The sequence below is a fragment of the Gavialis gangeticus genome, unplaced genomic scaffold (assembly GCF_001723915.1).
Source record: "Gavialis gangeticus isolate Ggan-Ray unplaced genomic scaffold, GavGan_comp1, whole genome shotgun sequence".
Lineage (NCBI taxonomy): Eukaryota > Metazoa > Chordata > Crocodylia > Gavialidae > Gavialis > Gavialis gangeticus.
The window spans coordinates 137,409,965-137,435,113 of NW_017729025.1; the positions used below are offsets into that span (position 1 = coordinate 137,409,965).

Here is a 25,149-nt window from a genome sequence, read left to right on the forward strand (position 1 = left end):
CTGCAGTAGCTGTGCGCTATCGGGCTGGGTCAGGCTGGCTCCGCACACTGCAACGACATACAGTCAGGGACTCAGGTGGGAGCTGCACACTGTGGGGCTGGATGGGGCTGACCCTGCCCACTGCCATCATGTGCAGCTGGGGACTGGGGTAGGAGCACAGGAGCTGCAGCTATGGGGCTGGGTGAGGCTGACCTCACACAGTGCCACCATGTACAGCTAGGGACTTGGGCAGGAGTGTCATTGGGCCAGGTGGGGCTGGCCCTGTGTGCTACTGCCATGTGCAGCCAGGGACTTGGGCGGGAGCTGTGTGCTACAGGACCAGGTAGGGCTGGCCCCACCCACTGCCACCACCTGTGGGTAGGGGCTGCGGTAGGAATGCAGGGAGCTGCGCGCTATGGGGCTGGGCAGGGCTGGCCCCACTTGCTACCACCACATGCAGTTCCAGGGACTCATACAATCCAGGGACTCTGTGATGCCCCCATACACACCCACCCACATACACTCCCACCCCTCCACCATACCCACACTCTCCCACACCCCAACCACATACCCCACACCCACCCTCCTCCCATCATACCCACTTTCCAACCCCCAACCACATAAAACCTCTTACCCCCCACACACACACTATACAAAAGTAAGATTGCATTTTGAGCTATCAGCAATCACCTCTAGATACACTACACAAATGCACATAAATCAGGACAATTTTTTAAAAATAAAATTAAAGTAAGTCATAGTAGATGTTTGATTTTTTTAGTATATGATTTGTTTTTTTTCTGGGTTCAAGATAGCGGCCTCCCCCCCCTCCAAAAGGAGTACTTTTGGGGCAAGGCGAGGGACTTCCAGTGGCAAAGGTTAGGGATGAGACTTCCGGTCCCAAGATGGCAACCAGGGGGTGGGACACTTGTCAAGGGGCGGGGCTACTTTTGCAGCCCTCAACAGCTCAACAAAACTCGTTAAGCTCTCCAACCAAAATAATTGCCTACCCCTGGTCTACTGGCACCAGATTCACTTCCCGCCAGGTACCTCCAAACTACCTCCCAAGAGATCCAGATTGCATCAAGACGTGACAGGTAAGTGACAGAAAGAAAACCCTAGGGCAGGGAGGGTGCAACATAAGATCCATGGGCCAGATTTGGAGCCATATGATCCAGGCAGTGGATCCTGACTAACCTCTCACACCAGATGTGATGTAAGGAGCCAATCTGGTGCGTCGGCTGGACCCAGTGCCACAGGCACTGCTCACAGCACAGGGACTTACTCCAAGGCGCACACTTCCTGTGCCAGAGCCATTGGACTGACCCTACGCACTAGTTCCAGAGCTGGCCTAGTGGGACACCACATGTAGTGTTGGCCCTGTGGCCATGCAGTGCCACAGTGCTGGATCAAAGCTATGTCATGTAGAGTGGCCAGTGACACATCCCCAGAATACAGGACATCTCCGGGGAGAGAACCACTAGCCCCCTCAGCCAATCACCAGTGAGGGATGGGGTCACTGCCTTCTTGGCCAGTCAGCAGCAAGAGGTGAGGCCACCACAAAGAGACTACCTTCCTCCCTCCCTACCTGGCTTAAAACCCTGCTCCTCCTGGCTATGCACCGCCCTGCCTCTAGATGCAGCCAATAGAATCCTGAGGACAAATGACTGACATATATTTCTATCAACAAACTGAAAAACAGGACTTTTTGCAGTCACTTCCTCATTTAGAAGTGGACAGGGGATAGAGGGTTTTAAAAACAGGACAGTCCAGGATACAACAGGACCAATGGGCACCCTCATGTCATGTGCAGCACGCACCAGTCCAACTCCAGGGCTTGCAGTGCTGTGGTTGGTGCTTATAACCAGCATAGGGTGCGCACTGCAGGCAGCACCCTACTAGACTGGCTTGCACACTGGCTCCAGCACACACAAATGGCCTCGGAGAGGTCTGATACAGACCAGCACCAAAATGCAGTAAAGCTTCTTTTGCTTATCTCTGCTTTTCAAGAGGCACCAAGCTTAATTCAGCCTCAGTCTTTAATTGGCTCCCTTCTAGTCTCTGACCTACTCTCACCTCCCATAGACTCAATCCTGAATGCAGGACCTGCAATCAACAGATTAGCAGCAATCAGCCTGAAATGCACTGCAGGTTTCTAACAGCAACCAAGGCCCTCTGTACATGGGGAAACTGCACACCAGCATAACCAGAGCAGAAAGTTATTCTCCTATAACTATTTTGGAATAGCTTCCTGCATGGACACTCTGTTCCAGCACAAAATTGGCTTTATTCCAGCATAATTGCTGACAAAGTGACTTCTATTCTGGAATAATGTTCATTTATTTCACTGTAGCATTCAACTTCCCTGTGTAGACAAGCTCTAACATGGTGGAAGTAAGAGAAATCCTGCTGGCCTGTCCCTGACCCCTTTTGCTCAAAGTATTACGTAAAGGTCCCATAATTTATTCATGCACACTCCCATGAGAAACAAGCTTCATTTTACTCATCAAATTCAACAAGCATTCATGGGTCATACCTTCCTGCCAAAGCTAATGGACAGAAATTACACAGGAAAATATTAGGGGGTGGTAGATATGGGAAAAAAGTTGTTTGCAGTGCTTCCTGTACAGGAACAGATCTTGCCTGCGTGCTCACACAGTCAATACAGTTTATTCACTAGACTGCCAATTCCCATCAAAAGAGTCATTTTTATGCTTGCCCATTAAAAAACCAAATGAATGGAAAAGAGCAGACCTCTTCTTTATATACAACCCAGCTGTCTCATACAGCTAATACTCCCACATATAAATGTTTTCATTAAAGAAGGGAAAAAAAGGCAAAAACTGGAACTGAATCCAGTAATTTAAAATGGCCAGCAAGACCTAAACCCACACCATGTAATTAGTGTCCCCTCAAGTACCACGCACAGTATGAAATATAGCCACCCCAAAAAAGGAGAGTTTGGAGTTCTTTCAAAGTTTTCAAAAATAATGCTCCTGACAGAAGATTTTATAAGGAAATAAAATACTTTATTGGGTAATTAAATACGGCTTAGTTGAAGCTTTTGATAACTGAACAAGCAGTTTATTACAAGGGCAGCTGTCCTCCAAAGCTTAACAAACCGTGGACCAAATATGAGAAACAAACATATCTCTTTTCAGTTCTATGACATTTCATCTACCTTACTTACTTATCCTGTGCATGTCAGATGTAGGAAGAACCATATCCCATTTAATGGCTTAAAGAAACTTGTAAAAAAATAAAGAATTAAAAAGGAAGTCATCTCAAAGTTTGTGTTACCCACCAACACTCTTTGGTGGCTGAGTTTGTAAGAGAATTTATAATGAAGTGCTCTGAGGATAAGAAGTGAATAATCATTGCAAAGAAGCACCTGGAAGAAGTGAAATGATGTGATGTGATGTGATATGAAGCGCCAAATTCTGACACCTTGGGAAGCTTTGCTGACATCAGAGGACTGCCCAGGGTACAAGCTGTTACAGAACTCAGTCCAGATTTTGTAAATAAGGATTTCACTTTTGATGGTGAGAGGATAATGTCTGGTTTCTCTGGCCTGTAGCTGAGTTAAAACCTTGTTTTCCCACTTTATATAAAGAAGGCTCTGAATACAATTGTTCCTGGGTATCATAAAACAGCTTTTCTCAGTCTAAGGCTTTGCACTTCTGATAACCTGTGATGGTGGGAAGAGGATGAAAAGAAACTTTCTATTTTCTGCAGCTAAAGAAATGCTAAGGAAAATATTTCCATAAAATTCTGTGCAAAATCTGCTTCTTAGACAGCTGGGATAAAAAAAAAATTAGGTTCAATTTTGACACGCTCTTCTCTCCAACTGTGTGAGAAAATAATGTGTTCTAGTCCAGAGATAATTTGCTGTGGCTTATGTAGTTTTTAGAAACATGTTAAAAAGAGGTTCACAATTCAAACCCCTTTTGTTCATAGCCTGTGTATTCTGAATCTTCAATGAATCAATTCCACAGAAGGGAAAAATATTCCCATTCAACTATACATTTCTCACAGTCCCTCAGATGCTTTTAGTAAGCATATTTTCTTACTGCACACAAAAAAACAATCTTTTATGAAATACTGAAATCAGATGACAAAGGTGAATATAATGTATGGTAAATGAAGTTTATTAAAAGGAGAGCTGGAATCCAAGCAACTGTAAAACAACAATGAAAGTGTTCAGTCAAAAAAATATTAAAGCTAGGATAATGAGTATTTGGGAGCGAGATTTGTGGGTGCCTTCTTTCCCACTTGAATTCACAACTCCAAATTAGGTGGCTATCCTTCCTTTCAGAGGTGTATCAACCTGGGCAGCAGTGGTAGCATGGGTGGCAGCACAGGTGACAGCAGAAATCAGGTCAGCTGCAGCAGCAGCTGCCATTTCTGCACCTCCTCTAAATGGGTGCTTGAGAAGGTGCCTGGGTCCCTGTCCCCCATTACATTACTTCTCCCTGTACCACGTATGTAGTTAGGTAACTATAAACAGGATTTACAGAAGCCACACTGAAGAATAAGTAGCTGCTACTCAGAAATGTGGATGAAGGGTGCGACTAGCTGGGATTCACAGTCATAAACCCTGGAATTAGCTGCCCAAGTCAACCCCCTTTTTTGCAGACAACAGAGAAGGAAGCCCTGCACCCTTGTTTTCCTAAATTACTAATAGAGATACTGCCTCTTAGGAATGGAACCCCTGTCTTGGGAAAGTATCCCACCTGCAAGGGTCTAAGGATGTCCTGGAGTGGATCTCTCTCAATTACACCTTTTGGGGGTGTTCTGTTTCATATAAAAATATGTAAACAGCCATTGGAGCAAGGGTAGAAGCACTAAACACTGGACCATACAGTCCTTAAGATACTGAAGGAACCCAAGCTCAGAATATTGTATGGTCTGCTGGTTAGACTTTTCTGGTAGGAGGTGGAAGACATGGGTTCAGATCCCTGAAGGCAAATGAGTGGAGATCTCCTCTGTCTTGGTTACTGGACAAAAGAGCACCACCCACCACCACCCCCTTGTCCTGTCTCCTAACATTGCCATGGAGTCAGATGTGCTTTGAGAATGTCTATCAGTTTGCACTCCACGGATAAGGACCATGAGGGGGGACCAGCTAGTTTGTTAGCCCTGCTAGGGCCCAGACAAACAGATGCCAAGCTGTATAGGTCTCTCAAGACCTAAGCTGTTTGGCATTTATTTTATACATCCTATGTGACTTTACCAGCAAAAACTTACACACCTCTATGGTAGGGGGCAGCTGAGCATAGGTTTTAGGAATTCCAGTGGCACCTAACTATTGAACTTGACACCTAAAAAGCCGTTGGGATTGTGAATCTATCCCTCGAAGTTCTACGTTTTTATTGTTATTTTCATTCCCATAGCCAAATAAAAGCTTTCATTAAAAAATTACATTCTTGTTCCCACAAGTTTACTTCAATTTTTTGACAATATTGTACTACGTCTAGTAAACATGCATGCAATAGGTTATGTTAATATACCATGGTAAATGGTGCTGCTGTTGCTGTTAAGATAGGATTCAACCAACGGCGCTTGTTCCTCTGAATGTTTCGTTCTGCGTGTTCTAGTACGGCTGTCCACATTGGACTGAACCATTAGTGGCTCCTGGCGCTTTTTTTTCTGCTTCTGTTCTAACAATGCTCGCTGGGGAAAATACAAAGAAAAGTACTTTACTATTAGAGTAAATGCTAGTCATATACAGGAATCTGAAGCTCTGCAAGCTGTAGTTAAATGCATGTTATTTGACTTTGGACAGTAACACTTCCTTAAGAATCACAACACCTTTACAGCTACTTCCCTGGAAGTGTACTATTTTTCAAGTGGCAGGACCACAATCTATTGGGATTCTGTTTGTGATACTACACTATAGAAAGCTTTTCTAAAACACTCGGTTGAAAGCGTCAGATAGTTAAAATAGATGTTTCTAAGCAGTCTAGCAACTGTCAGAGCCTGCTTAGAAACAACATCCTTTGGGAGGCCAGCAGGGAAAGCACAAGCTGTGAACCAATAACATGAGGACCACAAGCACAAGGCATGAAAAGGGTGATTTAAGTTTTTTGAAAAATCAAGAACCAATAATCTGTAAATCAAGCAGTAAAACCAAACATAAGTTCAGCATTATATTCTATGCTCTGAATACTAATTAAACACATTCTCCTCCATCTGCAGCCCCTCCACCCCAGTTGAAACATTAGGTATTAACACTAAGAGGCTGGGGATTGATTTAAAAACCATCCAATCCCTTCCTCCAGGCACTTCTAGATTAAGAACATGATGGCAGGCAACATATCATGAAGCACCACTCTGCTGAATTCTATTTGCATGTCCATGTGGAACTGCAGGTTTAACAAGAGCTAATGTTAGCACTCCATCGTCTCTCTTGTTCCCTGCGTGGTTTGCGTGTACAGGGGGTGTTTTCTTGACTTCACTCACATAAAGATAAAAAGGGCATTCAATGCTATTATAAATAGCAAAAGTGGTGTGTTTACTTAGTGGAAAGTACATGGAAGGTATACTTTGCTGTGCTGAGTAATACTTCAGTCCACAGGTAGTTTGCTGCCACTCAACATGGTGGAGGGCTCAGAATCTGGGTCCTACTCAATTTGGACTGAGCCTGAATCAGGGACAGGGATTCAATTTGTTGATTCGGATCACTGTCCCCAACTTGATTCAGCTGAATCCAGATCTGAAGGTTCAATGCTGATTTGGAGAATCAGCAATTTGTACATAGACACAGCTTTAAATGTTTTTTCTACATACCTTGAGGTACCAGCGCAGCTCATGAACACTGCGTTGCTTGGGGAGGATGGAGAGTCCCACAGGAGTGCAGAGGGGCTCTCCATGTGCTTGGTGGAAAACACAGGGAGCGCACAGGGGGCCCTCCTGTGCACTCCTTGGTTGGCGATCAGCCACGGGGGGGACCCCAGGTGTCCCCCCCCAAACCCAGGAGTCACCAATCGCTGAGTGCTCCCCAGTGGACCAGAAGTACTGCTGGTTCACTTCTGGGTCTGCTGCCAAGCGCACTGGGGAGTCCCCGCACTGGGACACTCTATGCACCCCAGCATCACAGCACTCATGAGCCATCTGGTACCTAGAGGTATGTAGAAAAAAAGCATTTAAAGCTGTGTCTATGTCAAAATAGCCGAATATTTTTGAATCTCTTCGAATCGATCCAGAAGGCGCTGATATGATTCAGAGAGACTAAAGGGTCTCCTGATTCTATTCGGATTCGGAGATTCAGGCACCAAATCGGGCCAAATCTCCTCTGAATTCAATCAGGGACCAAAGCTTCACACAGCCCTACTAACGATGTCAAAGCCAACGGAAGTTTCTTATTGATTTCAGCAGGCACAGGATCTCACCAAAGATCTTCAGAATGAGTGTTTTATGTTAGCCATTTAGGAATGCAATAGAAATACAGAAGCATACTGGTTACTCAGCAGTCATTACAGATTATCAAACAACCTTAAGCCTATGTTTCTGAAAATGAGATGAAGATGAAAATTACTGCAAATTTCTGAAAATTTTGCAACTGGCTGCCACCCCCCTACTTGTATTTTGTGCTTTGCTCCAATTCTTTCATGGTCCACCAAAAGGAATAACGTATTCTTAGCCGCACAATACAATGCTAATTTAGAAAAAAGCAAGAATCACTCGAATGACAGTACTAAGAAGTAAAATCTCAACACAAATCTTTCCCTTCCCATCACATAAGCATAAGTAGCACAGTCTGGAAGGCCAGGAACCTAAAATTCCAAAACATAATTTTCTGGCACAATAATTCTATCAGTTATCAGCTGTGTGTGTGTCAATAAGTAAAGGTTTCCATAGCAATCCAATTGAGAATACTCTACTTATTAAAAAAGGAAATGGGTCCAGAGCAGGCTTCAAAATCTTACCTGTCTATCAAGCTTTTGTTGACGCAGACTGCTGCCCTCATCATCTAAAACACTGCAAAGGCAAAGAGAATTCATTAGAAAGTATATGCAGTCAATACGGTGCCAAGTTACAATTACAATCTGGCAGGACTTACTCAAGACAGAACTTCTACTGAAATCCAAGGAAATGTTGCCTGACTAAAGCTGCAAAATTTGGCTTAAAAGAGTGAAGTGTGACCTATGAAATATAAATAAATTCCTCTGTGTCAAGTTTGTACAATTCAAAATGTAGATTTTGCCAGAACAGAAAAGAAAATGCACAGTACCTTGCAAGGCTCCTATGATTATGCTTTGTTCTCTACCACCTTTTAATGGAGATGCTGACATGTACAGAAGGGAATTGACTGTAAATTTGTATATAAAGCACATAAAAGGGTAAAGCATTTAGGCAGCTATTTAGCAAATCAGTGGTACTCAAAATTAGCTTTGGAAAATTAATAGTATAAACTTCACATGAAGAACCAGAAATGGTTTCTTTCTACAAATATGAAGAATTACTCTTACTAGGAATCCTAATTTACTTTTGTGAGCTCTAGTGGCCAGAGATTTGCAAAGCACACCCAAGTATTTTGGGCTACCCTGCCATCATTTCTCCTACTTTTAGGAGACTGCTCATTGCTGTTGACAGTGGATAAGCTCATGCCACATACTCTCATTAATTACGTGTTGAGAACCAATGGAAATAAAACAAGAAAAAATTGTGTTTGCATAAAACTGTTAACTCTGCTTTGTTTTCCAGAGAAAATAAACATCGAACACCCACAAAAAGATTAGCTACTGAGATGCATGCACTAATTTCTTATTCATTTGTGAAATGCCCACACAACGTGGCCACAACGGGACAAGATATAGAAGAACTTTAGGAGAGGTTCTCTGGTAGGCCACTTAAGTTTCAGTATAAACCCTGCAGCCCTGGAAAAGGAAAGACACTGATGGTTTTGAACCACACACACCCTCCCACTTCATGACATCACCAGGAATTTCTATAGCGTGGTGGCACAGCAGACAGCACCCTCCTACTTCTGACATGTTCCTAATAATTCCCCTTGTACCAGGACATGGACTTGATAACCTATGATAACATGTACTTGATAACCTTGCTAACCTCCCATACAGTGCATATGCTAGCTGGGGACTTATTTTCTGGTTGGCCACAGGACATTTACAGCCCAAGTGCAGAGCATTCACACTGTGCAGACACATACAGTCATCGCTGCAGAGTTGAAGCAATACAGTCGTTGTCCTCAGGAGGCCTATGATCCAATGCTGTTTGTGGAGGAGCTAAGCAATACAAGTTTCCCTGGAGGTATACTGCACCACCATGTAGGTGGTTTTAAATAAAGTATCCAAAGTGGATATTAGTTTATCCTTAGCATCATCCACTTTAAACTCAAACATATTGTGAAAGGTTGGGAAACGCTATCCTCACATTATGGACTGTCTGCCTTTTACAGCAAGAATGTGATACTTGGGATTATACGTTATGTGCACCGACTACTCAGGAAGCTCCACTCCCAAAATCTATTTTTGGGCAAATGACTATAGCAAAATGTGTCTAAGTACCAATCATTGTGTATAGAACTAAAATAGCCCACAAACCTCTTAAAATGACACAGCTCTGAAAGTGAGGTAGCAGAGGAGAGTTTTAGAGCTGCACAGGCAACCTGCCACAGAATCCCAGAATGGCAGAGTGCTTGCAATATGTTATGTCTCCAGGCAGGGCTGGATAAGAACCCTGATCTCCTGCTTCATTTTACACAGCAGACTATGTTTAATGTCTGCTGTGTAACTGCCTCTAAGGTGATATAGTAAGTGAATTATAAACTTAACAGACCTCATGAAAACCACCAACTCCACACCAGAAAAATTATTGTTGCTGTAAATCACTATATTCCAGGTATATGCTGAATTATCTGTACTCTAGATATGATAACTTAGTGCTCAGGATCTATCTTTAGATTTTCTATAGGACCACAAGGGGACCCAAAGTAATGACTCTCCATCCACATGCTGTAATGCCATGCTTTTAAGACATGTCTCTACATTTTCTTCCCATGGAAGGTGATTATTTTTAGACTTTGTAAGTACATGCAGCCATAGATAGGGCTGACAGTGGATTGCCGACACACTTACAAACCTCTTCTGCTTCTTGCCAACCTCTTAATGTGGCCTGATAGCTACTTTATAAACCTTTGGGTTGTTTTCCTTACATAAACCCTAAGCCTTGTCTCTTGGATTATGCAGACTGTAAATTGTGACAAAATGAACACCAGACTAGTTCACTGAAGCTGAGTTTCAGCAGAATGTGAATATCCCAGCCTCATCCTGAGCCCCCCTGTTCATTGGGATGAGATTAGAATACCTCCTGCTTCACAGAGATCATAACTTTTACAGGGTTTTGTTTCTTCCTAATTGCAGAATAGCAACATCAGTGTGTAAGCATAAAGGTCTACCTTCACTTAATGCCTGTCTAATCCCATTTAAGTCAATAATGAAGGTAGAATTTAGCATGATATGTTTTTCTATTATTTTAGTAGGTCACCATCAGCTTTGAACCTAATGTTATAATATTATTTTCTGTGGGACAACAGCTACCTCTGGAGCTAATGGGTACTGACTGCTATTTTATATTTCCAAACTTCCCCAAGGCTGTGCAGGGCTGGGAGCAGACTGCTGCCAGGAACAGCAAATCTGCTCCCAAATGAGCACACGTTCAGATGCCTATCTAGTGTGGGTTTACTCCAGAGTAAATTACACTGGAGTAAACCCATCAATCAGCATTTGCACATATAGATGCACCCAGTGGGTGTGTGTACACGAGATGCTACATCACCAAAGTGACAAGCTACGGAGACACTGCTTGTTGCTATGGCGACATAGCACTGGCAGGCATGAACCATGACACCGCCACTACTGCACAGTAGCAACAAGCTGTTGCGCAGTAGTTCATTGTTACTGTGCAGTAGGGTCAGAAACAACCCATGCGATGCTAGGACTGCGCAGTACGGGTGGTTACTATGCAGTCATTTTGTACTTGCTAAAGCACAGTACTAAGTGACTGCACAGTAACAACTTCGCAGTCAGGCACGCATGTAGACGTGCCCGCTGAGAAGCAGACCATGAGGCACTTGGAATAAGTCTGTTAGGTGCAATTGTGAGGGCCCTGACCAATGTTCAAATTAAAGCTGGATTGAAACCAGAGATAGAGTTGTTACACATTTTCAAGCACTAATTGTAGCTATTTTGTTCTTTTATAGCTGGATAATGAGTTTGAGAGAGAGAGAGAGAGAGAGAGAGAGAGTGAGTGAGTGAGTGAGTGTGTGTGTGTGTGTGTGGCAGGAGCCTGACTGAATCCTTGATGTGCAAGTCAGAAAATCCCCGTCAGTGTGCTTGCTCCAAAAGTCATCCATTTAACGGGTCTTCCTATATAATGTGTAACTAATTAAATTAAGCATGTTAACTAACTATGGTGAATTTTAAGGCAAAATAGAAGTGAGAATACAACCTACTTTCCTAGTGTTTGAACAAATACCATACAATAATAAAATCCTAATGCAATTCAAAAAGGAAAGATAATTATGTATTGTATAAAATATTGGAAGATGTGGTTCAGTTTTGCTACACTTCTAGTTCAAATTAGATTTAAAGATTCAGAGCTTGTGCACATCAACAACTCATTATCTGTACAGTACCGGTCCATGCACCTAGCTCAGGAAAAGCTCCTGAACTCAGGTTGACTGGCTTGAATAGGAGTCATTTCCATAACTACATATTCTAAGAGATGCACAGTAAGAGCCTATTCAAAGCCCACTTGGAATCAGAAAGTTTTAAAATATGGATTATTTCCTTTTTTTAAATGTGCATTTTCATTCATGTATTTTCCTCTCTCATTCACCATGCTTGATTTAATACATTTTTCACTACAATTTTTTTATCAGAATATTGTGGCTAGTACTACTTTTTAAACAATGCATGAAACATATTATGTAGATGCTTCAATATTCAGTGAAAACTAGATTAGATTCACCGTGACCTTTGAAAAATTCTCTATCATAATAAAAGTTAAAACAATAATTATCTTAATAGTCTAGAGTCTTGTTCATAAACTATATTTTAACTTTTGGAAAATGCTACAAAAAGATGCACAAAGCCATGTACTTTTTAAGCTGACACTTGATGGAAGCTAGAACATAAATTACACAGAGCCCCTTAAATTCCCTTTCAGGGTCCAAAAGGCAGGAATTTCAGTAAACCATCCTCTCGTACAACACTTATTTTCATTTCACACAGGTGGATTTCAATATAGTGTAAAATTGGAAGCTCCTGATGCAAACAATGCATTTCTCAGCAGTTAACACAAGCGGTCTCTCAAATGCCTCTTTAAATGTGCAAAATGTTCACATTTCAACAAACCTTTCAGAAAAAACACAAATAAGAGACATTTTCGTAAGAGAAAATGCACATATTCACTATTTTTGTAATGAAAAGGGCCCTTCAAAAAACACACAACTGTTATGCCTACCTGGGAAATATGCTTGTGCTCATGGCTCCTGCAGGCTTTGCTTCTAAAAAGGAATATTACCTGTGACAACTAGTTCAGAAGGACCAAGGTGCAAAATTGTTATCTAGCTTCTCTATACTGTCTAGATGACAATCATGACACTAATTATAATGAGAAATGCTCCAGTTAGACAACCAAATGCACATTCTATTACTTCTTTACATCTTATTTCAAAGAATCACCCTTGCAATTGTCCCTTATCTGTCATTTTATGATTTCACTTACACCAGAGTAGCACCCACAGCAACCAGGATGAAATCAGGGCTCTGCTGTCTAGGCACAAGGCAGAAATGACAATCCCTGAACCAAACAATTTATGACCGAAACAGACCAGCATTTGGAACAGGCAATATTACCCCCATTTTCCAGAAGGGGACTGAAGTAGTGAGAAACCAAAGGACACATTTTGCTGTTTAAAAGAATTTACAATTAGCATTTTGAACAAATGAAGAATCACATTAGAGTGGAAATAAAAAAGTTAAGCATTAAAAACTCTATTTTTTGAAAATGTTATTTTTTCTTTGGAAAAAACTACATGCCTACACCTGGAAGAAGCAGATCATGTTTAGATCATCTTAGATCAAGGCTGACTTTAAGGATGGAGTGAATGGGAATGTAAACCTCTGCTTCAAATGTTCAAAGGCTTATCTGACACATCAATAGTTCAGACTTCTTTCTCTATCAAAATTAACAAAATAAACAAACAAAACATACTATCAAATGATACTGAGTACTTTTCCCAAGATATCCACCCAACTGCACTGGGACAGAAAGGATTGTAAAGTGCTAGCCTGGAACCTGGGGAGCAGGTTCAATTCTCTGTGTTGCCACGAACAGCCTGTATGACTGTGGACAAGTCACTTAGTCTCCCTCTGTGGGACCCATGAAGGCTGCATATTTACTGCAGGTTCTACATCATCCTACTTGTAATCTGCAGTTCCTATACCACCATTGCAACCAACATGACTTTGGAATGATGGACATGAAATGAATGACCCAACTGCATTTTCATATTCGGCTGACAATCTCTTTACTTCACTACAACCAAACACTTCTACATACCTTCCTTAGAAAATGCTTTGCAGAAAGTTTTCCAATAGTAGACCTGAAATGCTATTCGTTCCCTTACAAAAGTCCACTGACAGGCTCAAGGAAGTCCCAGATGGAAGTTATGCCCCATAGGGAATGGCACATAATTAGCTCCTTGAAACAACTTTAATTAAATGTGTTCCCAAACCAGTCATGCTAATAATCTGTGAGAAGTTGACATATTGGAAATTCCCCAGAAAATATACCTACCGCGCTCCCATAAAAGCCTTATATTGTAGTCCACTAGAAGTCACTTGGTAGAACATTCGCGCTTTTAGTTACTAAATTAAATAACTTCCCTGATTAGAAGTCTCTTTAATTACCTTTAAAGTCTGAGAGGGCCCTTCCACCCATTCAAATTAAAGCTGGATAAAAACCAGCTACAAAGTTGTTACCCATTTTCAAGCCCTAACTTTGTAGCTGGTTGGCTTTTCTATAGCTGGATGGACATTTTTATGATATAATATTTACTTTGCACATGTGGCTGGTCTGAATTTACTGTCTGATTACACTTTAAATATATTATGCAATTAACTGGTTAAAGTATGGCAGGAACTAGAGTGTTCTACACAAGCTGGAATATTTCCCAGGATACCCTGACCCAAAATGAACTGCTCAACCCTTTGATTTAAAGGAGATTTAATAACTATCCTTTGCAATCAACAGACAGCGTCTCTCCTTAAGCCTCCAAGAAGAGAAGTCTAGTCATCCTTCTCACCCCACTCTATGCAGCAAACTCCTGCTGCCAGAAACTGCTGCTGAAATGAAGGATTGCATTCCTTCCTGTGATTTTTTTTTTTTTTACTCATAGCACCTCCTGTACAGTCAAAGTGATTAGGATTGCAGTTGCTCTGCAGCTAGTGAGTTCACCGTGTAATTCATATAGCAAATAAGAGTGCTTCTGTATAGAGGCACAGCATTATTCCACTTCTGGTGCAGCTGCTCGATAGACCCCTAAAGAGACTCAACAGTAATGAAGCGGAAAGGGAATAAAAAGAGAAAGGCAGAAATATACACACAGCCATTCTGTGTATATAATATTTGTGTCAGAATTATCAGCAGAGATTCAGCTGGTAAATACAAGAAAATGTATAAAAGTCCAAAACACAGTATAGTAGTGGTCAAAATAACAGCAAAAGTAATTCCTGCAGAGCAGAAAGGCTGACAGCGGACTAGATTTGCAGTGATATCAATAATTAAAACAAAGTACTCTCTTTTTTTCTTGAAAAACTGTTAAATGCAATAATTTAAAACTCAATGATATGAATGGCCAATCCAGGAAAGTTTAATTAATTTACTATTTGAAGAGCTAGTCTCAGAGTGTTTATTCTGAACAGTCACTGCAGTCAGCTAATACCCAAGTCACAAATTGAATGACTCCAACATTTCAGTTTTTGTGGATCAGGAAAACTTCTGGTGTCTTGCATTTTAAGTTCAGGAACACTGGGCACATCTACACATGGTGCTACATCGCCATAGCCATGTGTGACAGCGGCGTAGCATCCACGGACAAAACCTGTGATGTCACAGCTACGACGCCATAGTGACACATACCCTGGTTATAGCGTGTCGCTACAGCAATGTAGTGCCTAAAAATAACAGTGCACAGCGTGCATGGCACAGTACTGGCTGTTATTGTGCCATCTTTTGGTACTTCCATGAGGAAGTACTAAACGACAGTTCAGTAACAACGGCACCATAGTGGTACGTGTAGACACTGGGTACTTACTGTTGAGCCTCCTCCCGCCGCACCACTGCTCTTGGTATTTACAACTGAACAAGCAATAATATTAGCCTGAAGCAACATTTCCTTCTGGAAGTCGCACAGAAAACGGGTAACAGAAACGTCAACATCTCAGCTCAGCTATACTGCAGATTACATAGCCAATGGAATTAACTAAAGAAAATGTAATTCTATCACAACAAGAATATATGTACACAATTATTTTCTCAATTTCAAGTAGATAATTATTAAACTAAACCTCAACTGAATCCCCAAGGATGACAACCGTAGTTACTCTATGCAACTCATAGTTGTGTTTAATTTTAATTAGCATTATTCATCAAAATACATCTCCAGCAGTATGACTTTAGGGGCAGATGAAACTGGCAGGAATTTTAGAAATGCATTTTTTTTTAATTACACTCAGTGCAAATTTAAGAACTAGAAAGACTGAAGCTCAATTAAGACTAAGCTCCAAGAGTAGAGTATTATGGGATGTATAGCCATGTAGCATTAGCATTTTATTAGGATAGCAATCTTCGCATTAACATGTAAAGCAAGAACTGCAGACACAGAACTTATATGCTTGCAGGGACACCAGCTTTAACAGCCCAACCTGACATTAATAGCCCTATCTTGTAAAGTGCTGCGTGTCCTCAAACAATAAAAATGAGGTCAATGGTAAAGGAGAAGGGATGAGCGCCTCAGTAGGAATGAGCCCCAAGAAAGTCATCTCAAAGTAGACCTGATTTTCCAGCCTTCACACAACATTTGGATTGGTGACTTTCAATTAAGATTGCAAGAAACAAGCTAATGGTCTAGTGGATGAAGTGGGATTGTTTCCCATAACACATTTAGTGTTTTAAATAACCAAACAATGAGGCTGCCACTACCTCCCTAGACAGATTGACTGATCTAATATTTATACAGATTCACTCTGTACAGTTACAGAGGTGAATGAGATAGTACACAGCAGTCAGAGGAAAGTAGGTGCTTGGGCTATTTTTAACCCTACTTGGAATGAAAGAGTGGAAAGGTGAAAAATATGTTCCAAAAAAGGAAGGTAAATCCATTAAATGTGTAGTAACTAAGGCCAAGTACAGAACAGATTTTCTGTAACATTAAATGTGGACATGTGCAAAAGAAAGGTTAAATAGTCAATGAAGAGGTATATAAATAAAACTTGGAACAAGTAAAATCTGAACTGGAGGTCCTGTACCTTCAAAAAAAAAGCTGAGTATTTTATGTATGTAGCCATGATGATTGGCATGAGTCCCAGGAACATAACATCACAACATCAGCAATACTAATCAGCCTTCCCCTGGAAGAGGTCCTATTGTTCAGTTCCTCAGCCGGATGGGTGAAATAGTTCAGCTCCCTAATCAACCACTGGCCCCATGAAATGCGTTTAAAAAAGAACCTCCTGGATATTATTTCTACACAGCTATATAAAAAGTCCAGCATGGAACTAGTACATTTTAGTGATCCAGGTGGGAGTGAAAATAAAGAAAAATGTAAAACACAATTGACTGGGTATGATGAATACAGGGGGTCACAGCCTGGGAGTCAGGGAGTCACAACAACTCCAGCATCCCAAAACTGTTAAAGGGGAGAGACTTCCTAGGGATAATGAAGCCTTGGATGATCTGGATATAGAAAAGTTTGCTTGACAGAGCTGCTGCTGTCCCTTCTCCTGTGCAGCCTTTCACATTCTTACCTGTAAGCAGAAGGCAGAGCAGGGAAGCACCTTATAGGCTAACTCATTCAGAGAGGCCTGAGCTTTCATGGGGTAGAGCCTACTTCATCAGATGCTATGCCATTTGCTCTTTGAACAAATTAATCTATAAAGGAGCTAACCTTCCCTGCCGTTTGCCTAACTTCAGACTAACACAGCTAACTACCTCTCTCTGCTCTTAACTGTATTAGGGAATGTGGCAGGGTCCGATGGAAAGCTCACTGGACGCATTCTATGTCCTATACTGTTGAGTGTCAATTTATCTTCTCAGTGGGCGCATCTAACATGTACCTTAATCTGCAGTGGTTACTGCACATTTATTTAGTACTTGTATAACCAACTACTAAATAAATGTGCAGTAACCAGAGTTACTGCACAGTAGTGCTAGCAAATGTCTTTTTAGTGATGCTACTACGCAGTAGCCTAATAATATTGCGCAATAGCGTATTAGCACTGTCCATGCTGTGGCGCACTACTGCACAGTGTTATTAGGCTACTGCACAATTAGAGTCTCATGTAGATGTGCCCAGTGTGTCTATGAAATGGAGTTAATAACGCATAACTTCCTTTTTAATGGGCTTTCATATATACGAATGCAATGTTCCAAGTATTATTATTTGAAAGGAAAATCTATGGTACAGTTACTACAGATGCAAATGGTAGCTGTAGGAAGTTGTGAATGCTGCCCTTTAAAATAATAGTTTGATTTTATACACCTTTTTCATCCCAGAAGTCCCAGAGTGCTTCCCAAATCAAATACCCATACAAACTATGATGCTGATCTTTTAAGTGCTGAACTCTCACAGCCCAGCCAATTTCAGTGACAGTTTTGCACGCAGAGGGTTTGATCCAAATATCCAGATGACATCATCTGCTGGTAAAAAGCAACGGTGTCCAAGGAGGAGCATGGCCACTGGTTAACAGAAAAAACAGTGTTCCTTTCTAATTTAGAACCGGTTCTGAATTGTTTTGTCTAAATTATTTGAATTATGTGAAAACAGACTTGTTCACTGAAAATGAGGAAAAGGAAATGCTAGCTAGAACCTCTGAGCTGCTTTCATTAGCAAAGCTAAACAGAAATGTAGTAAGAATTCCTGCTCTACCATGTGGCATTAGTAAAGTGATACAGCCTAGCACCTATTTAATTTTTTAAAAGTAGGTTTACAGTCTCATTTTAGAATACAGTCTCCAAGGGAATATTTGTTGTTTCTGGTTAGTATTAGAGCATGAAAATGACATATTCTGTCACTTGTTCCACGTAAATGGCGCCTATAATAAAAAATTTTGTGTGGCTGGGACTGAAGAAAGCAATATTTTTCATGTTTATCTTCCACAGAAATAGAAATGTTGAGAGCACTTTTAGTAGACAAACCTCTAGATTACCTACTCCTTCTGCTGGAGAACAAAATACTTATTTCAAATAGAATTTTCTTTTTTTGCAAGCTTCAAGGACTCACTGTAACAAATTTTGTTTATATTATTAAAAGCTAGTTATTATTTCATTCAGCAAACTGCAAGTACAAAACGTGTAATATCATCTATAGAAAATGTATAAATATTGCATACCGTTTTGCCCACTGGGCCACAATCTTGCAAATTTTTTACACACACACTTAATTTTCTTGCCTGGGAGTACTCCTATTAACTTCAATAGGACTGATCATATGAGAAAACTCTGTACATTCACAAGTCCTTTGCAGTACTGTCACACTTGACTGTGAAGCCCACACTCTTTTCATTATGTGTGCATGAGTTGTGACAAACTTGGGTCTGGTCTTGGGGTGATCCTGGGGCTCCAGGTCCTTCTCCTATTTCCCTGCTATGTATCCTCAGTGTTCTCACTGGATCTTGCTCCTGGGAGTCTCCTCCCCTAGCAGTCTCAGTGTATGGACAGATGTTATGCTTGTCACACAACAGATGCCCTTGCAGTGCTACACGGTGTAACCACACAGACATGCAAGCGTTGGAAGTGCCACAAAAGTGGCTCAACCACTACAAAAAAGCATTTGCTTGAAACAGGAACTTCCAAATGGTGCTACAAAGCATAGCGCCACAAGAACATCTGTTAATTGCATATAGTGCTAAAAGGGTCTCCCAGCATCCTACAGAGCTCTGCTCCCCCTGCAGAGGAGAACAGAGGGAAGGACAGCAGCTGGTGACATAGTAACCTCCCCTTTCCACTGTTGTAAGCATGAGCCATTACAATCTCATAAATACTGTAATCTGTAACAGTACGTAGTGACATTTCAAGTAAGTATTTGGGGCTTTTCTCCAGCTTTCATGTCAAGATCCTTAAGGAAGGGTGCTTTTGTGATTTTAAAATGTTTCACAGAGCAATTTTTAGATATTGGACATCTCTCCTTCCTGTGCTTTTATCTGATGTACTAAAAAAAGAGCAACCACACATGAGTGGGACCAAGCAAGTTCTCAAAACCTAAGAAAAGGACACGTGGCTACAGAATGTCACAGTGGGGACAGAGATTTTTCACTCTTGCAAGCTGAACACAGGAGAGCTCTGCTCACCCATTAAAATATAGCTATTGTTTTCTGCAAGTGGGCTTCCTTACTAATTTCCTGGCAGTCAGTCACCATTTGGGAGCCTTAGTCAGTGCAGCCATGGAGGTGATTGCAAAGCACTGTATGCCATAGGAGGGAGCATGTTATCAAAAGCAACTTGTCAGACATCAATCACTGAATGATTTAAACAATAACATTACATTTCAGGAGAGCACTGGAATGCTGTGGCAGGGTCCTGAGCCATGTACACAAGAAAGGGTACTGCATGAATATGCAGAGAATCTTAATATTCCTATTTTTTATTTTATTCTGTTTTACAATGAAAACTTCACAACCACAACTCTTTGAGAATGGGAATGGAGGCACCACAACCAGGGACCCCAAGGCCAAGGCAGTCTACCTGGCAAGCTGCTATAGAACCAACAACCTTAGAAGCCCAAGGCTCCTGAAGCATTGTGAAAGCAGGAGTTTTACAGGGCTCCAGGCTCCCAACTCCATATCAGTTCATTAGGCAGGCTGCTCAGCCAAGTGGGCAAACCCTGCAGACCAGAACAGTTTCTGCTGGAAAAGCATCCAAGAGGAAGAGCTCTGTCAGAATGTCACCAAAAATGAATTGTCTCTGTAAAACATTTAACTGTCAATCAATCAGAAAATCATGATGAAAAAGTGTTGTTAAAACAAGTACATAGGAAATCCAGACAATGTACAAGATGCCAATTAAAAACAAAAACAAAAAAAAAAAAACACACCCCCAGAAAACTGCTACTGCACACTAATGAAATCTCCATACCTGCTAAGCAGCTGTCCAATCTGGCCTATTCATTTTTTGCCCATTTCAGCAACTATTCCTTGCTTACCCAAATCTAGAGAGATGTCAGTGTACTTAAATAGTGCCATATATTTGTGCTACATGCTTTTGAAAAGGAGGCAGAAACTATGAGTGACCTGCAATGACAGTGGTGAATAACATAGAGAATATATGTGACAACATAAGCAAAGACTATATTATGATGCATATTCAAAAGAAGACTGAATTAAAAATTGCCTAGACTAATTCTAGCATTTCCAAGTAATGCACGTTTTCCTTAATCGTACTCTGAGGAATGAATAATACAATACACTTTGGTTAAAATAGGCCAAAAAAATCAGCCCAAGACAGACTTGTAAAAATGTCACCCTGAACAGGTTAAATGTGCCTAAGTTATAAGCAACTGGAGACAGGCTCTTTAAATGGAAGATGTCAGGCAGCTTTAATTATGACATCACTATCTGTGGTGCCTATAAAACAAAATACAACCAAACCTTAACATGCAAAGTAATTAGGATTACTGTTAGAGATGGTTAGAACATTTGCCAAAATGCATAGCATAGATCCATCCACAAAGCTTTTCGTCAGGATTTTTTTTTTAAATGTGAAGTGGTGGTATAGGAAAGAGAGAGGCACTATATACTACTTTAGGCATTCAGGGGTATCTCATATTAAGGCATCTATATCCATGCAGCATACGATGCACATCTAGAAGGCATGCAAGATGGAGGAATGAGAAACAAAGGAAGGCCAAAGGGAAATATAAAAGGGAAGAATGGAAGGAAAAGAGAGAAAAAAAAAAAAAAAAAACTAACAAAGAACAACTCTACCAGAGGCATAACTAACAAAGTCTGCATATTGGGCAAAGCCCTGCTGGGGACTGAGATGGGAGGCGATTGTGGGGTGGAGGGAACAGTATGCCAAGCACTGGAAACTTGGGGGTGGGGACAGTCTTACCCGCCCCAAGGACTCAAAGACCTCAGATGCTACAGCAGCATGGTGTCTCAGCACCTGGTTGTTACTGCCACGGCTTGGGATACAGCAAAGACTATATCCAGAGGCCTGTAATTTGGGTGCCCCTTTTAAAACAGTGCCTGGGTATGGCACTAGCCTACCCTTACTTATATTACTGAACTCTGCAATCTCTCTTGCGTTGCTGAAGTCACTGGGTGGTTGTAGTGACTAACTGTTATAGATAACATGGAGACATAGAGCCCACCAGAATGTAACAAATTTAATAAGGGGTACACAACCCCCAACATTTGGAGACCACTTGTCTCGATACTGGCCTTGGTTGGGGGATGCCAGAGTTCAAGTCCCTACTCTGCCTGATTTGAAGTGGTCTATGTGAAAAGCTCTACTCCAGATCCTGCATGACAGGAGCCTGATCTAGTCTCCACGGTCCAAGCCAGCACTCAGCTATACTAACATGCATCTGGAATGGTCAGTGTTGAGTCAAATCCCGTTGCTTACACACACAACATATTTGACAAAAATCCACAAAAACAAGGAAGCAAAAATGCCCTTGTTGGTATAAGACACCTTTTCCTATACATTATCAGAGACCAAACACCACAACCGTAACTCTGGCCTCCTCAATGTTTCTTTCCCTTCATAACCCTACGCTAAACTGCCCCACTTCCAACAATATTTCTTGTGGATGCTTGGTGCTGTGTTGGAAGGAAGGAGAAAAGAGAGACAAAAACCTAGCATCTCTAGAAGAGATTTTAAATTGTGGGCATAGTCTGTACTTTTAGGGTAATGTTAAATTCTGCACCTATAGGAGAAGGGAGTGAGCTTATGCCCTGTTAAGTGGCTTAACTTTTCATTTTCTTCCTTTTGGAGGTTTATGTCACCAACTTTTCATTTTCTTCCTTTTGGAGGTTTATGTACATATAGACAGTGTTATTTAAAAGATTTAAAAGACGGCCCAAGACAAATTTCAGCCACAATCCAGTTTCAAAACCAATTAACTACATATAAAGAAAAAGAAAAAAAAAAAAATCAGAGAATATTGAAAGGGCATAAAAACTAATACCAAGTAGAATTTCACTCCTATTTTACAAAACGACCCCCCATGAAATTACAATTGCATTTGAAACCCACTTTAGAATGTAACCGTATAGCATCAGGACCATATGTTATCAGAGCCCGACATAATTAAGTTTAATCTCTAGTACCTAAAATACACTGTCATATATTTTTGTATTTCAATTTGGCAAAAAATAGCCTCATTCAAAATAATGCTTCAATTTCGTTCCATAATTACTTGAAAGTGGCACATACAACTAAGTCTAAGCATTGCTATGCAACATACCATTTTTCCTTGCTTGCTAAAATATGTATGTTGTGTAAGTTTTAATTACACCCTGCAATTTTTATAATTTTTAATTTAACTTCCATAATTTGAATATCGTATTTAATCCTAATGAGTGTGAGCTTTTTAATATCCAGTTTAACCTCTGTTTCAATGCTTTGAAATTTGGTGTTTGTATCATTTACATTTTATTTCCTTCATTATGAATAGGGACAGTCCTGTAATTAACTTCCATGTGACCATTTTGATTGTGTTTTTACTGAAAGCCATGTGCACTCCAAATTCTTCAAAGCAATGTACCAATTAAAAGCCAAGACATAAGAAATAAATGCATCTCACACTGCATCACAAAGAGCCCCCACAAACAAGCATATACAAGATCACAATGGAAGTGATTTCTGCTCTTCTGCTGATTATCTAAAATTCAAACCTGAGAAAGGTCATCTAACCCATGCTCTACTGCAAAAAAAAAAAAAAAAAGGTTTAAAAAAATGCCACCTGATAACACTGCCTAATACTAGCTGAAGCCATGCTTTAGCCAAGCAGGAAAACACAGAGAGATACAAATATCCCAGGCTAATCACTTAGATTGCTTCTAACAGAAATCAACTACGATACCTGCCTCACAAAGCCGGTTGTCTTTCAAGGCTAACAAAGATCTTTCTTTATGTAAGAAGAGCCTTAGACCATACTTAAGATATACACAAGGTAGAATGTGAGGTAACCTCTCCATTTCAAGGCTGACTTGCAATTATGCTAAACCATGAACTCTTCCAATCACTTCCAAGTCTCAGTTCTCTTGCATCTGCTATGAAACATGCTGGGTTCTCAAGAACAGTTTTTGAGAGCATGTGCATCTCAAATTGAAAATTAGGGGAAATGACAGCATGCAATCCTTGTAAACATGCTTCATTTAATAAAAACGGTTTTCCCCGGTGATTTTTTTTCCCTGCGCTTTACAAGCTATTGAATATGGATTGCTGTCATTCTAAAAAAGTCTCCTCTTAATTCTTTGCCAAGCAAGAAGACAAGAACAAACACAGAAATGGAATATGTTATCTACCTTATTACTAAATTGTCTCTGGTTCTCTCAAAATGCCTCCAATGAATCAAGTGAGAAATAATACTTTGTTCTAATAATTATTCATTCTTCCACTGCTTTCTCATATTCTGTCTGGAGAAAACAGAGCCATATGTAACCATGCAGAGGCAGGAATACCTTCCAGTCACCACCTAGCTGAAGCAAAATACAAATGAAAGCATAATGGCCAGATCCAGGGTTATGATGAGAGGGGTGAGGCCACAGCCCCTTTGGCAGTGCCGCGCACATGCAGGTGAGGACAGCACACTGCGAATGCACCACAGCCAAAGGCAATGTGGCCGCAACCCCCTTGCTGCAAACCTGGATGTTAGTGAGCTCAGAGAGCTCCCAGCTGAATTTAGCAACAGGGGAAAGGAGGGGATGAACGGTAGCAGTACTTAGCTCCTGTTTTCATGCAGCTCCAGAGCCCAGGGGCTGAGTACCACCACTCCTCTGACTCACGCTCTCTTCTTCCCTGCCACTGAATTCAGCAGGGGGGGCTGAGGGAAGGCAAAGAGCAGCAGTGCTCACCCCCTGCTCTCCAGAGCCATACAAAAGCAAGGGCTCCAGTCAGACCCTACCCCAATCAGCTGGTGAGCTTAGGATTCAGGGTACACATGGAGCTCTGGCTAGAGCAGCGCTGACATGCTGGTGAGATGAGAAAGCTCACTCTGCACACACCGCACAGCCAAACGGCGTACGACTGTGCCACTTCCCCTGCCCCCCAGATCTGCCCCTGAAAGCAGACACAGACTTTAATGGCTAAGGATATTTATAGACTTGAGGTAAGCAATACACATCATTCTGCCTGGCCTGGGGACAGTTTCCGAAGACAACTGGGCAAGGCACCCCCTAAAACAGGGGCAGGCAAAATACGGCCGGCAAGCTGCATGCAGCCCACCAGGCAATTCCATCTGGCCTGTGGGGCCCCTCCGTGAGCCCTCTGGAAGCCCTGGCCCTCGCTGCTCCTCCATGCAGGAAGTGCAGCTCTGGTTGTAAGCAATCACCCCCCATGCCAGCCTGGCCTGACCCACCCCAGCCCTGAGCCAGGAGGTGCTGGGGACAAGCCTCTGCCTGGCAAAGCCTGAGCCTGGCCATCCCATGGCTGTTTCCAGCTTCCTTGCCTGCGAGCCTGGAAATGCAGGTAAGAGTCCCACTGGGCTGGGGCCAGGGACTTCCGCTGCAGGGAAGGACTGGGAGTGCAGGGAGCCATGCGCTATGGGGGCAGGTGGGGCTGGCCCTGCATGCTGCCACCATGTACAGCCACAGACTTGTGTAGAAGCTGTGTGTTACAGGGCCAGGTGGGGCTTGCCACCATGTGCAGTCAGAGGCTGGCACACTCCAGGGACTCTGAAGATCCCCCCCCCCCACC

General features: G+C 41.7%; 1 protein-coding gene across 4 annotated transcripts in view; it reads right to left on the bottom strand.

Moving 5' to 3' along the window:
• TUB (tubby bipartite transcription factor) overlaps positions 1–25,149 on the bottom strand; it is a 371,865-nt gene that overhangs the window by 77,641 nt on the left and 269,075 nt on the right. For all 4 annotated transcript variants that reach the window (XM_019519628.1, XM_019519625.1, XM_019519627.1 and 1 more), the window contains exons 2-3: positions 7,908–7,959; positions 5,490–5,652 (exon numbers count right to left, since the gene is read on the bottom strand). In XM_019519628.1, the coding sequence (XP_019375173.1) occupies positions 5,490–5,652; positions 7,908–7,959 (215 nt within the window). The remainder of the gene's footprint in view (positions 1–5,489; positions 5,653–7,907; positions 7,960–25,149) is intronic.